The following is a 13,089-nucleotide window of genomic DNA, read 5'->3' on the forward strand; positions in this document are numbered from 1 at the left end:
GGAGGTGGATAAAGATTTTATATAAATCTTAACTTTTTAAAAGGGAGAACATTTTAAAACAAGGGACAACAATATAGTCTGACATTTGTGGAAAAAATATTTTGCAAGCAAAATAATTAAGTTAGAAAGAAAAGTACAATTCACATCTAGGCCTATACTCAATTAAAACATTGGCACAATGAAGGTTTTAACAGGAGCTCTGCCCGACAATCAAAGTCATAGGAAGACCTCAAGTGTTTAGGGTGCCCATTTGGGACAGGGCCGAGGCCAGCTAATGTCACAGTTAAATTATTAGTTTGACACCCTGTGTATTTATTTAGTTAAATGGGCAGTGTGGAATTTTATATAGTCTATAAATATTTACATATTAAATGATTTCCAAAGATCGTAGTCCAGTCTGTAATGGAATTTAAAAGCAGTTTTTGACTTCTTTTTAAACCCAATGCAATATAATAAAATAATACACTTATTGTACATTCAGAAAAGAGAAAACACTGACAACTTTTAAAATGTCGATCGTCAAATATATTCAATATACAAAATATTTACATTTATCACACTGGTTAAAATGGACGAACGAAATTATAATGTTTGTTACTATCAAATGCTAGTACCAAAAGTCTTGTTGGCAGACAACTTGATAATAAAAGTTAATAAATTACATTACAACCAGAGGGTTAAAAATGAATTAAGACCATTTTGAATAAAGGCAATATTACTTCTCTGTATTGAGAAAAGAAGAGCTATTCTAACATGCACTTTCATGTTTGCATGTTAGAGACATTTCACTGAAAATGTAAACACTTTTTTCACTGTACCCAAATTAGAATGCACAATCAAACATAAAATGTATAGGATGTATACAATACAAATAAGTGCATGATTACTCCCAACATAGATACTTTAGGATGAGTGACCAGATGATGTCATCTGCCAATTCAGTTCTTAAGTGTAGAAACTGCAACCAATGTTAAAAAAAATAAAAACACACAAAATACTGTAAAACTCATAGACAGTAAAAACAAAACAAATTCAATCCTATAGTAAACCAGACTTATGTCTGGGTCTTCCCAACTCCAGAACTGGCCAATGCCATTATCTTATCTTCAGACCCTGAAAAGAAAAGATACATTTGATTATTAAAGAAGTATTTATTAAGCATAATTTGCTTCAATAGTTATAGTTGATTCTCATTTTACCCAGGCTCGCGGTCACCTTCTCAAAGTGGCTCAGAGTGGCACTAGCGTTTGCAGCAAGAAACGCTTCATCCTCTGCAGTGAGCTGCACATTCAAACAGGTTACAGTTAAAATAAACCTTTTAACTCGCCATGTTTAACATGTCTGCAGGAAAGCATTTGTGTGTCAATAATAGCCCTCTCACCTTCTCGCCAAGTTTTCTCAGAGCCGTGAGGATCTCCACTTTCTGCTGAGTGTACACATCTCGGGGGAGCTTTCCAACCATCACATCCCGGTCCATCTGAATTCATACGGTATCATATCAACCATTATCAAGTCTTTCAAATCAAGTCTTTGTATAGGTATTTATACATTTGGAAATGTCAGTATTAAAAATGTTAATCACCTCAGCCAGCCTCGTCCTCAGTTGCCCTGGCTGCTTTTTAGCAAACAGCCGAATAACTTCAGGTGTCTTGAATGCCTGGCTGATGGCAGCTTGGATCGCCTGGTAAATATTTGCAGTTATAAATAATCTCAGCATACATAATTATATTAGTAGTCAGTATAGATGTCTTTTTAGCCATAATAAAAATATACATTTAAACTGTTTCTTTTTAAGTTGGACACTATATATTTTTGCATACATTGTATATGCTTGGAATTGTATTATTGTTAATACAATAAAATCTAATTTCTTACCAGTTGCATAAATAATTAATTATACTAGTAGCCAGTCTAGATGTATTTTTACAGTAATAAAAAAATACACATTCAAATTGTACCTTTTTTAGCTAGCTATAACACACGTCCGTTAGGTTTTTGAGAACTGTGGGAACTTTCCATAGGCGTAATGGATTTTATACAGTACAAACTGTACATTCTATCCCCTTACACTGCCCCAAAACCTACCCATCACAGGAAACATTCTGCATTTTTACCTTTTAAAAAAAAACATAATTTAGTATGTTTAAAAATCCATTCACATTGGCCCTCATTTATTAATCTTGCGTAGAAATGGCCGTATATGTTGGCAAAAGATTATGCTTACACTCCTCTCACCGCCTGATTTATGAATATGAACCTCTGCAATCCAGGTGTATGCAATACTTGCCCTTGATAAATGCCGCAGCTGAAAATAATCGTCATTAGAATAACACGCCCCTATATATTCAAGTCTCCGCCTCCCCCACGCCCCCATTTTACGCCATGGACACAAGGAAGCCAGCAAAGAAGCAAAACTTCTCCGACGTGGAGATCGAGACCATCACCAGATGGAAAAAAACGAAATTGTTTTATTTGGGAGTTTAAAGAGTTGGATTAAAGGCACCCACAAAAACAAAAAATGGACCCCAATTACGAGTACTGTTAATAGTGTTGGGGTTGAGAAGCGCACTCCAGCAGTTTAAATAGCTTATTGGATGAGAAATTACATATCAATGCATTATTTTACAGCACGTGTTTTGAAACAATTAGCATTTAATTTCGTATTACATCACATGTATTGGGGTGTACAATAGCGATGATAATGTGATGCGCCATTCATTTACATTAATAATTATAATAATAATAATAATAATGCGTTCGGTTTATATAGCGCTTTTCAAGACACTCAAAGCGCTTTACATAGAAGGGGGGAATCTCCTCAACCACCACCAATGTGCAGCATCCACCTGGATGATGCGACGGCAGCCATATTGCGCCAGAACGCTCACCACACATCAGCTGATTGGTGGAGAGGAGACTGAGTGATGAAGGCAATCAGGATATGGGGATTATTAGGAGGCCATGATGGACAGGGGCCAATGGGCAAATTTGGCCCGAATGCCGGGGTTACACCCCTACTCTTTTTCCGAAAGACATCCTGGGATTTTTAATGACCACAGAGAGTCAGGACCTCGGTTTAACGTCTCATCCGAAAGACGGTGCTCTTTGTCAGTATAGTGTCCCCATCACTAAGGCTACTAGGGGGCGGCAGTGGCTCAGTGGTTCATGTAGGTTGTCTACAAACCAGAAGGTTGGTGGTTCAATCCCCGGTTCCACCTGACCAAGTGTCGAAGTGTCCATGAGCAAGACACCTAACCCCAGCTGCTCCCGACGAGCTGATGGCGCCTTACATGGCTGACATCGCCGTCGGTGTATGAATGGGTGAATGTGAGGCAAAAATGTAAAGCGCTTTGGATAAAAGCTATATAAATGCAGTCCATTTCACTATACTGGGGTGTTAGGACCCACACAGACCACAGGGTGAGCATCCCCTGCTGGCCTCACTAACACCTCTACCAGCAGCTACCTGGTTTTCCCAGTTGGTCTCCCATCCAGGTACTGACCAGGCTCAGCCCTGCTTAGCTTTTAGTGGGAAACCAGTCTTGGGCTACAGGGTGATATGGCTGCTGGAATTGCGTGACAATATGTAAGATTCTTCTTATTATTATTCTTATTATTATGATTTTTATTATTGATAACGCTTATTGTTATTTAGAAGAAGAATGTCATTATTATTTATTATATATTTTTTATTATTATTAAAAAGAAGAAGAATGTCATTTTTATTATTTTGTCAGTCTGAATTATTTTCAGTCCCAGTCCGTGCGCAGCTGCCAGGCCTAACCCTGAAACGTCAGGTAAAGCGCACAGGCTCGCAACTAGAGGAATACATAAGCCTTAATCAAATGCTTTGGAATAGTCACACAAATTAAACACTGAAGTCCATGTTGCACAAAAATAAACACTGAAATGTATAATTACTATGTTGTTGTTGTTTTACAGTGGGTCATAATACAGCATATCTTTGTCAGTGCTTTTTGTGGTGTTACGAATAGTTTTTCTGTGCATTTTCGCAATAGTCCCCACAATGTAATATAAATAAGTACACACACGTCTGGTTTACTATTTTTGTGGTGACTCTCCATAGACATAATGGTTTTTATACTGTACACATCTGGTTTACTATTGTTGTGGTGAGTCTCCATAGATATAATTGTTTTTATACTGTACAAACTGTAGGATCTATTGGCCTACAATAACCCTCTTTCTGCATTTGTACACTTAAAAGAAAAGCTTGTTTCCTCATTGGGACCTCAATTTAAGTCCCCACGGTGGCACAAGTCCCCATGAGGCTGTGTGCATTCCGGTTGAAGTCCCCCTCTAACCCCCCCTCCCCCCATACACATTCATAAATTATATTGATAAATTAACATAAACAGTATGTTAATACAATACAATTTCTTACCAGTTGCATTCCCCCCAATTCATCAACTAGTGTCATATTTCCAGACATCAACTTCTTCAACGACTCGTTGAACTCGCTTAACTGTTCTAGTGTCTCTTTTTTGGTTTCTTCGTATTCCTCCTCTTCAAGCTCTTCTCTGCAATAAATAAAAAATTTGTAAAATTATTATATTCTTCTGTGCATGCAACTGAGAACTGATGGAATGTCATTACCTGCACTCCTCTAAATCCTGGAGCTGTTGCATTAACCGGTCCATCTGTTCTTCCATGTTTTGTCTCAGTTTGCTTGTTTCTGATTTCCCCCGAGAAGCCATTCTTTATATATTTTTAAATAAATAAAAAGCAGATATCACATTTTTAGCTGCGCCATACTGAACATGACATGTCCTTCTGTTACTACATATGAGAATGTCACACCTGTTATGATCTGCTATCTACCCAGTTATTTCTGATCTGATCAGAACTGGTATACAGTGTTGGTTGTACTAAGGTAAATATTGTTATTTAAGCATGGTTTACCATCTTAACATGTCTAGTATGAAATATATCACATTATTTTGCCACCCTGCTTTATTTACTCACTCTCGCTCTGCGCAGTTAGCTTAGCTTGCACTTAAATATAAACAAACAAATGTACGAACAGTCCTTAACGTCGTAGTTTTATATTAATAAAGTATCAATTCTCACCCGTACTTTTTTCCTCCAATAAAATTCCTAATGATTAAGACAAAACTGCATAGGATTTAAGTTCCTAAGTCTAGTCCAGTTGCTAAGGTGTGGCTTGCTAGCACTATTTATCTTCAATGGTTTTTCTGCGTAAACACTGCGCAGAGTTGATTATCGTGAACACACTACTAACGCGTAGGAAGTGCGCATGACTACACGCTCACTGACCATTTGTCTCATAAAACAAGGGGAATATTCGATATTTTTAAGGAACGTTCTGTTCGTCGGTTTTGTTGTTTGTTTAGAACAATGTTTCGCTGTATCTGTTGGCTAAATGAAGTCGGTGAAGTTATTTTACTAAAGCACAACCACTGCACTCAGCTAACGTTAAATAGGAAGCACGAGACTAGTGTGTTGAATTGGTAAGAAGTAAACACATATTACGCACACTTTTGTAATGGTGGTTTATTGCATAGAATATCATTCTTAAATCCTACGACGAGTGTCCTTTTTAATGTTTCCGTGTTCCTTAGTGCTCAGAAATCACTTTTGCAATAATAATTACTGTGTAAGTGTAAGCAGTAAATTGTAATTGCGTATCATTCCTAAATCTTACGATGAATGTCCTTTTTAATGTTTCCTATTTCCGTGTTCCTTAGTGCTCAGAAATCACTTTTGCAATAATGATTACTTTGTAAACAGTACTGTTGCAATAACATCTTACTGCCTGGTTTTGTTGTCTTAAAAAGATGAGAGAGGCCTGTCAGTTTCATCATAGGTACACTTCAACTATAAGAGACAAAATTAGAAAAAAGCAAAAATCCTGAAAAATCACATTGTCTGATTTCTAAAGATTTTATTTGCAAATTATGGTGGAAAATATGTATTTGGTCTATAACAAAAGTTAATCTCAATACTTTGTGATATACCCTTTGTTGGCAATGACAGAATCTTCCATATAATCAATGGCATGATGGCATCACAAGAGAAAACAAAACTGGTGCTGCTGGCATGTGGGTCCTTCAATCCCATCACAAATATGCACCTGCGAATGTTTGAACTGGCTCGGGATCACTTTGAAGACACAGGTACGTTTTAAAGAATAATAATTATATATATATATATATATTATTAAAAAAAATATTAATTTGTTTTTGTTATTACACATCACATTTTCTGTGTTCAGATTTATACACATTTAGCATATATAACTTAATATATTTGTGTTTTTTTGTTGACTCAGGAAGATACAGAGTGGTGAAAGGCATAATCTCTCCAGTTGGAGATAGCTATAAAAAGAAAGGTTTGATTGAAGCCTGTCATCGGTTAGAGATGGCTAGACTGGCCACGGAGAACTCTGATTGGATAACAGTGAATGACTGGGAGAGTCAGCAGTCAGAGTGGGTGGAGACAGCCAAAGTAGTTAGGTGGGAACATCTTAAGATCATGTGCTTTTAGAGAACACTTCATTTTGGTTGAAGAGATAAATCTGTCACACCCTTTCACCTATTGTAGTGTTTTCTATCTTTGCATGACATGCCACATCTGATAAAGACATCTTGTGTGGTTGGACGTCATATTTGATGTGTTTCTACGTCAAAATGATCAACACAGAATTGACATTAAATCAGATCATTCTGATCTTTTTTTAGGCACCATCATGCAGAACTCATTTCTAACGAGAACAATGATGATGTGGACACAGTAAGGTGTGAGAAGAGGAGAAAGCTGGAGCAAAATAAAAGCATCTGTCAGAGTTCTTCTTATGTTAGCACAAAAGCAGGTATGGAAAATAATCCACAGCAATCCTTCATAGGATAAATGTTCCTACTGCTCAGTGCACTTAAAAGGGTGCTTACCTTAGAATGTCACCCTGTCACAATACCTGACAACAGGCAATAAAATGAATGGCTGACATTCCTCTCCAAGTGGAACACTTTGAACAGATGTAAAATTGTAAAACTAGTGAGAAGTGAAGCAACTATTGAGGAGAATCAGGTAAAATGCTTGTTGAGAACAGACCAGTGTTTCCTATTGGATTTTAGTTTTGCCGTGGGCACCAATTTTAACAGCAATATTGGTCCTAACTGAAATAAACAATCATTCATTTTGGTAACATAATTTAGTTCGGCTGCACGATTAACCAAAATTTAATTTGAAATTGTGGTTTGGCTTAGTGCGATTATAAAAGGATAAAAGACTGATTTTTTAAAAATTAAATATAAGTGAAGTGACATTTGTGCTCTGCATTAAGTACACACACACATTAAGCCATCCAAGTACACACACACACGCGCAGTAGTGAAAACACACCCAGAGCAGTAGGCAGCCATATTGCTGCAGCGCCCGTAAGAGCAGTTGGTGCTCTTAAACGGTGAAGGAGTATGTTATGATCAACAGTATCGAAAGCTGCAGTTAAGTCCAGGAGGATGAGAAGGGATGGGGAACCAGCATCTGCCGCCATCGATAGATTGTTTGTGACCCTGACAAAAGCTATTTCTGTGCTGTGTCCTGAGCGGAAACAAGACTGAAATTTCTCATATAGATTGTATGGCTCCAAATGGACCTGAAGCTGTGCAGCAACAACTTTTTCCAGCACCTTAGAGAGGTATGGGAGTTTGGAGATGGGCCTGTAGTCAGTAACATCTGGGTCTATAGTGGGTTTTTTAAAGAAGTGGTCTGATGATAGCAGTTTTAGCAGATAGCAGTTCAGCCTGGAGGGAATTATTAATGATCTTGGTTATAAAGGGACTTAAGGCAGAGAGGTTAGATTTTAACAAGGCTGTGGGAAAAGGATCCAGTGCACAGGTGGATGTACAGGTTTCCAGACTGAGCTGCCGGGCGAAATCAAATTGCCGGCAGATCAGGCTGGTTTTACCCAGTCTAAAGTCACCCATGACTTTGTCCATATAAAGGATTTTCTGGAACATCAAGGTTTATGGCTCCTATGAATTTCACTTGTGGATTTTCTGTGTGGGGATGCCCTCTGGCTACGAGTATGAATGAAAAACATTACATTACTTGTGTGTGTACTCAATAATGCTGACAACACCCCATTTTTATTAAAAAAAATAAAAATAGTACTCTCTAAAGAAATTTTAAGTAAATCAATTACATGCAAATTCATACGTTTTCTCTAGTGTGGATGATTTTTTTCTTCATTGGATGCATTATGTTTCCTGAAATTACTGTCACAAATTTGTACCGTAATATTTAAATAAAACAGTAGACCTTTATAATGATTTATAGTTATAACCCAGTGCGTGTTAAGATTACCCAGAAGTTTTCCATCAAATAAAAGTTTTCTATGAAACAAAAATATTTTAACCAGAAACATTGCATTTTGACCCCCCCCCCCCCCAATCGTGCAGCCCTATAAGTTTTAATTTTTTATTAAAATACTAAAATAGAGAGTAACAGTATTATTTTATATAATTAAAATATTATAATACAATGTAAATATATGTAATATAAATATAACATAAAACATCATAGATATAAAATACAACTATTAAAATTGTAAAAATAAAATAATATAAAATATTATTGTGGAAACTTGTTAATTTTTTCTCTCCCAGAATTCTTTAGTGAATAGAAAGTCCAAAAAGAAGAGCATTTAGTTGAAATAGAAATCTTTTGTAACTTTATATATTTCTTTACTGTAAATTTTGATTGAATTGGTGAGTCCTTACTGAATAAAAGTTTTTATTTTATTTTTTATCTTAGTGATCCTGAACTTTGGAAATGCAGTGCAACTTTTAAACAAAAATAAGTTCAGATATACAGTAATTTATTTTGCTGTAGCTCTACATAATGTGTTTTCATGTTTTAATCATATTTTGTTGCAGTACAACAGCCTAACCATACCATAAATTACCTTATAGTGTTGACTTGCTCACATGGCTTTGAAAAGAAGCATAACTTTCAAACGAATCATGACTTTTAAGATCTGTTAAGATGAAAGCAGTCCAAATCACTAATATGATGTGTAATATTGTCAAATGTATATTTTAGACAGCCCTCATCTGAAGCTGCTGTGTGGTGCTGATGTGCTGGAATCATTTGGTGTCCCCAACCTTTGGAAGCCAGAGGACATTGAGGAGATAGTGGGACAATACGGTGTGGCATGCATCACAAGATGTGGCAGTGACGCAGAGAAGTTTATCAATCAGTCTGATGTGCTGTACAAACACCGTAAGAACATCCATGTGATTCGAGAATGGGTGACCAACGAGATCTCAGCTACCCATGTGCGTCGTGCCCTGCGTAGAGGACGGAGCGTGCGCTACCTGTTGCCCGAACCTGTGGTGTGCTATATTCAGGAACACAGTCTGTATAGCGCTGAGAGCGAGCAGAAGAATGCTGATTTCATCCTCGCCCCTCTTCAGAGATACACCAGCACTAACTAGACTTACGTTCTGCGGCTTTTCATCTAGACTCTTGGTCTGTTTGGTGTCTTCGATGCTTGATTGACACTTTCATAGTGCATTTTGCTTCTGTGAACACATTTGGCTGAAATGAGCAATTTGCATTTGAGCGTGAATGATTCAGAAATATCATATGATAATATATTGATTTTTTTTTTTTCCACAAGAGAAGCTGTTTTGACCAATTTGAGCTACAATATTTAGAACAATAAATGTTTCTTAGACATGTAAAACCTTTTTATAATTGGCCTTTGTTATTTTTCATTTTGATAAATATCTATAATCTATTAAAAAGGCTTGCATAACAAGTGCTAAGGGTCATTAGAGAAGGTTGCTCTAGAATTCAAGCTATGATATGCCACATTTGCTCAGTGACATTTATTTGACAAGTGAGAACATTTCCCTTAAGCATTTGTATTCGGTGTTGAGATCTTGACATGTAGGGAACAGGAATTTGACAGTAAAGTGCTCCCTCATGCTTTTTTTGTAGTTACAGAACATGTATTATCTTAATCTGAAGAACTTTTAGATCAGTGCTTATGTATGCAAACTATATTTTATACCTTACTGCAGAAAGATGGGAGGAAAGGTGGGAATTCCCAGGAACAACGTGATTATGACAGAAATTCCTCTTAGTTTTCGGCCAGGTATTTCTTGTCCTAGTGTGCAGGTTAAATTTAGAAATAGTAAACATTTAAAAGACTTCCCTGAGTTTCTCCAACTAAAACAAACTGTGGGTCTTTCATTGTGTCTGTCACCTTGATTGATTAGCCCACATTTGCATATAATATATCTTAGCAGGAGTAACATTTACTTGTAATTGTAAGTCACATTTGACACCTTGTAGTTTAGTTTATTGTGATGGGATTTGTTTAATCAATCGTGTTTTTTAACGAGGTCTAAAATGACTGCACAATACTAAATAGGTTGTAAGTGCATTTTATCCACTTGATTCAATTTAAAATGAACACTCATCCTCACATGCTCAAAACAAGAAGTTTCGGTCTTTTTAGCCAATTTTTCCGTCTTCCTTTAAGAAATTCACGGTAACTTGACGTGCGTAATTGATGTTTGTTTTTTTTGCGCTCATGTGATTATGATGTCTTATGTGGAATCATTTGACAGTAATGGAATTTTTTTTGTTGTTGTTGTTAGTTGGTCGCCACGATTTTTCCCCAACAAGATACAAGGAAGACAATGCAAGCGAAGTGAAATTAACGAAAATAAAATTGACTGCATGTGAACCTCTAATAAAAGTTCAAAATGAAGAACTTTTAGTGCGTAGGCCTACACAGCCTGCGCTTTTTAATCATATGTCAAGCATTGTTTTTTTTATATAACCAAACTAACTTAGCGTCTGAACAGTTAGTACTGTAATCACGGGTGTGTTTGGGCAAACTATTAGAACACAAACACCGGCCAGACACGTTTTTCTTTACGAAGCATGAGCAAAGGGCATGAGGTACAGGCAAGAGTCAAAGAAGACATGCACACACATCAGAATGCAAAGGACCGCCCACTCAGCTCTCAACAAATATAAGAGTTGTTAATCTGTCATACCTTGCACCCATAGACAGTAACCTTGATTTATACGAGTACAGTTTGCAGTCGGTTAACAAAATGCCTGTAAGCCTCTGTGGTACATGGGACATGGTCAGCAATGCCAACCTCGAGGGATACATGATTTCTTTAGGTAAGATTGCATTCTTCATTATATTATATTATATTATATTATATTATATTATATTATATTATATTATATTATATTTATTATATATTAATTATATTATATTATATTATATTATTCATTGAGTAAATCATTCCCATTTGTTATATGTCAGGATTTTAAAAATAAATCCTAAACGCTATTCTATCACAGGGATTGGCCTGTACACCCGTAAGATTGCCCTGAAGCTTAAACAGCGTAAAGTAATCGAGCAGGTGGGGGATCAATATGTTGTCAAGACTATCAGCACTTTCAGAAACTACAGTTTCTCCTTCATAGTCAATGAGGAGTTTCAAGAGTTCACCAAGGGACTGGATGACAGACACTGCAAGGTCTGTCTGTCTATCTATCTATCTATCTATCTATCTATCTATCTATCTATCTATCTATCCATCTATCCATCTATCCATCTATCTATCTATCTATCTATCTATCTATCTATCTATCTATCTATCTATCTATCTATCTATCTATCTATCCATCTATCCATCTATCCATCTATCCATCTATCCATCTATCCATCTATCTATCTATCTATCTATCTATCTATCTATCTATCTATCTATCTATCAACCAACGCGATATGGGGGACATTTAATGCACTGTTTGAAAATTAAACATTTATCTATCTGTCTAGTCTCTGGTGACCTGGGAGGGGAACAAGCTGGTGTGCATTCAAAAGGGTGAGAAGAAGAACAGAGGATGGGCCCACTGGATCGAGGATGACAAACTTAATTTGGTATGTGTGAAATTAAGCATCTTATACTATAAAAAATATATTATAAACATTAATGAGCTGATTTGATTAATTAACCCACAAATAACCAGACCTCTCCTGCCTTTACAGGTGTTGCACTGTGAAGATCAAGTCTGCAAGCAAGTTTTCAAACGGGTTGTCTGAGGAAGCCCTGCTGAGCCATTTACTACTTGAAACTTAAGTTGTTCACACTTCTAAGTCAGAGGAATATGAGGCGAGAGCTAAAACCAAGAGTTTCAACTTGTGCCTCAACCTGACAAGCAGCGAGAAGTTTGCAGACTGAGCGAGCATGATGTATAGTGCCACTAGAGGGCGCAATGAGACCACGAACAAACAGACCTCCGGTCAACTGCAGTTTAGCCACTGGAGACAGTCACTGCATGTTGTCAATAGTTGTGCCACCATTGCCTAATCATGTTGACATGTAATACAAGAGACACATTCACAAACATGTAGCAATATGTAATGTACTTCTGTTTTTCCTGCAAACCAGAGTCACTGTTTCATCAGAATATGACTTCATTTTGGATACATTTTCAATACTGATTATTTTTCTCTTTTTTATTTTCTTTTTTTTGTAATAAAAGCTTGTTAAACTTTTTTTTTGGTTATTTATATTTTATGACACCAAAATATACACACTAATTCAGTTACTTGAATTCAACAACTTGTTCAATTCGGTTACAAGTAAGTTATTGTGCAATACAATTTGAAACAAGTTCTAATACTAGGTTGCAATGTCCCTATATCATCAAAAATTGCAATCATCATCATCATCATCAACAACAAAAAATAAAATAATAATAATAATAAAGTAATTAATTCAATCAACGGAAACTATTATTATTCAATAATACCTTAAACAAATTATAATAAGGCACTTTGTGTGCACAGTGCTGATTTGTAATCTTTCTGGTTTATGGCGTCTTTATATTGGGGATTAGTCAACAAATTAAATAGAATGATGACAAGCTTAGTAAAAAAATAAAATGAACAGATAAAGAAATATAATTACATATAATCAATAATCACCATTTATTTAACCTATTTAGACTTGGTTCTGAAGAAAACAAGTCTCTTGAGGTCGCCGCGGCAGTGAAATCAGTTTC

At 36.2% G+C, this 13,089-nt stretch overlaps 3 protein-coding genes across 4 annotated transcripts; 2 read left to right on the forward strand and 1 right to left on the reverse strand.

The window, feature by feature from the left end:
- lzic (leucine zipper and CTNNBIP1 domain containing) lies at positions 1 to 5,234 on the reverse strand. 2 transcript variants are annotated; one of them, XM_067445945.1, is made up of 7 exons: positions 5,098 to 5,217; positions 4,618 to 4,719; positions 4,406 to 4,541; positions 1,583 to 1,681; positions 1,382 to 1,477; positions 1,200 to 1,281; positions 1 to 1,113 (listed from the first exon to the last, which is right to left on the reverse strand). In XM_067445945.1, the coding sequence occupies exons 2-7, from the start codon at positions 4,716 to 4,718 to the stop codon at positions 1,055 to 1,057; spliced, it is 573 nt and encodes a 190-aa protein (XP_067302046.1). In that variant the 5' UTR covers position 4,719; positions 5,098 to 5,217; the 3' UTR covers positions 1 to 1,054. The 2 variants fall into 2 exon arrangements, with proteins under 2 accessions (XP_067302046.1, XP_067302045.1); XM_067445944.1 differs by having other exon boundaries at positions 2 to 1,113; positions 5,092 to 5,234.
- A 95-nt stretch (positions 5,235 to 5,329) lies between these two features.
- nmnat1 (nicotinamide nucleotide adenylyltransferase 1) lies at positions 5,330 to 9,644 on the forward strand. Its single transcript, XM_067445942.1, has 5 exons — positions 5,330 to 5,492; positions 6,019 to 6,158; positions 6,314 to 6,497; positions 6,723 to 6,853; positions 9,085 to 9,644. The coding sequence occupies exons 2-5, from the start codon at positions 6,041 to 6,043 to the stop codon at positions 9,477 to 9,479; spliced, it is 828 nt and encodes a 275-aa protein (XP_067302043.1). The 5' UTR covers positions 5,330 to 5,492; positions 6,019 to 6,040; the 3' UTR covers positions 9,480 to 9,644.
- A 79-nt stretch (positions 9,645 to 9,723) lies between these two features.
- Positions 9,724 to 12,580, forward strand: rbp7a (retinol binding protein 7a, cellular). The gene is made up of 4 exons (XM_067445946.1): positions 9,724 to 11,190; positions 11,377 to 11,555; positions 11,861 to 11,962; positions 12,071 to 12,580. Exons 1-4 carry the CDS (start codon positions 11,118 to 11,120, stop codon positions 12,122 to 12,124), a joined length of 408 nt encoding a protein of 135 aa, XP_067302047.1. The 5' UTR covers positions 9,724 to 11,117; the 3' UTR covers positions 12,125 to 12,580.
- The last annotated feature ends 509 nt before the right edge of the window (positions 12,581 to 13,089 follow it).

This window comes from Pseudorasbora parva, chromosome 6, assembly GCF_024679245.1.
Source record: "Pseudorasbora parva isolate DD20220531a chromosome 6, ASM2467924v1, whole genome shotgun sequence".
NCBI lineage: Eukaryota > Metazoa > Chordata > Actinopteri > Cypriniformes > Gobionidae > Pseudorasbora > Pseudorasbora parva.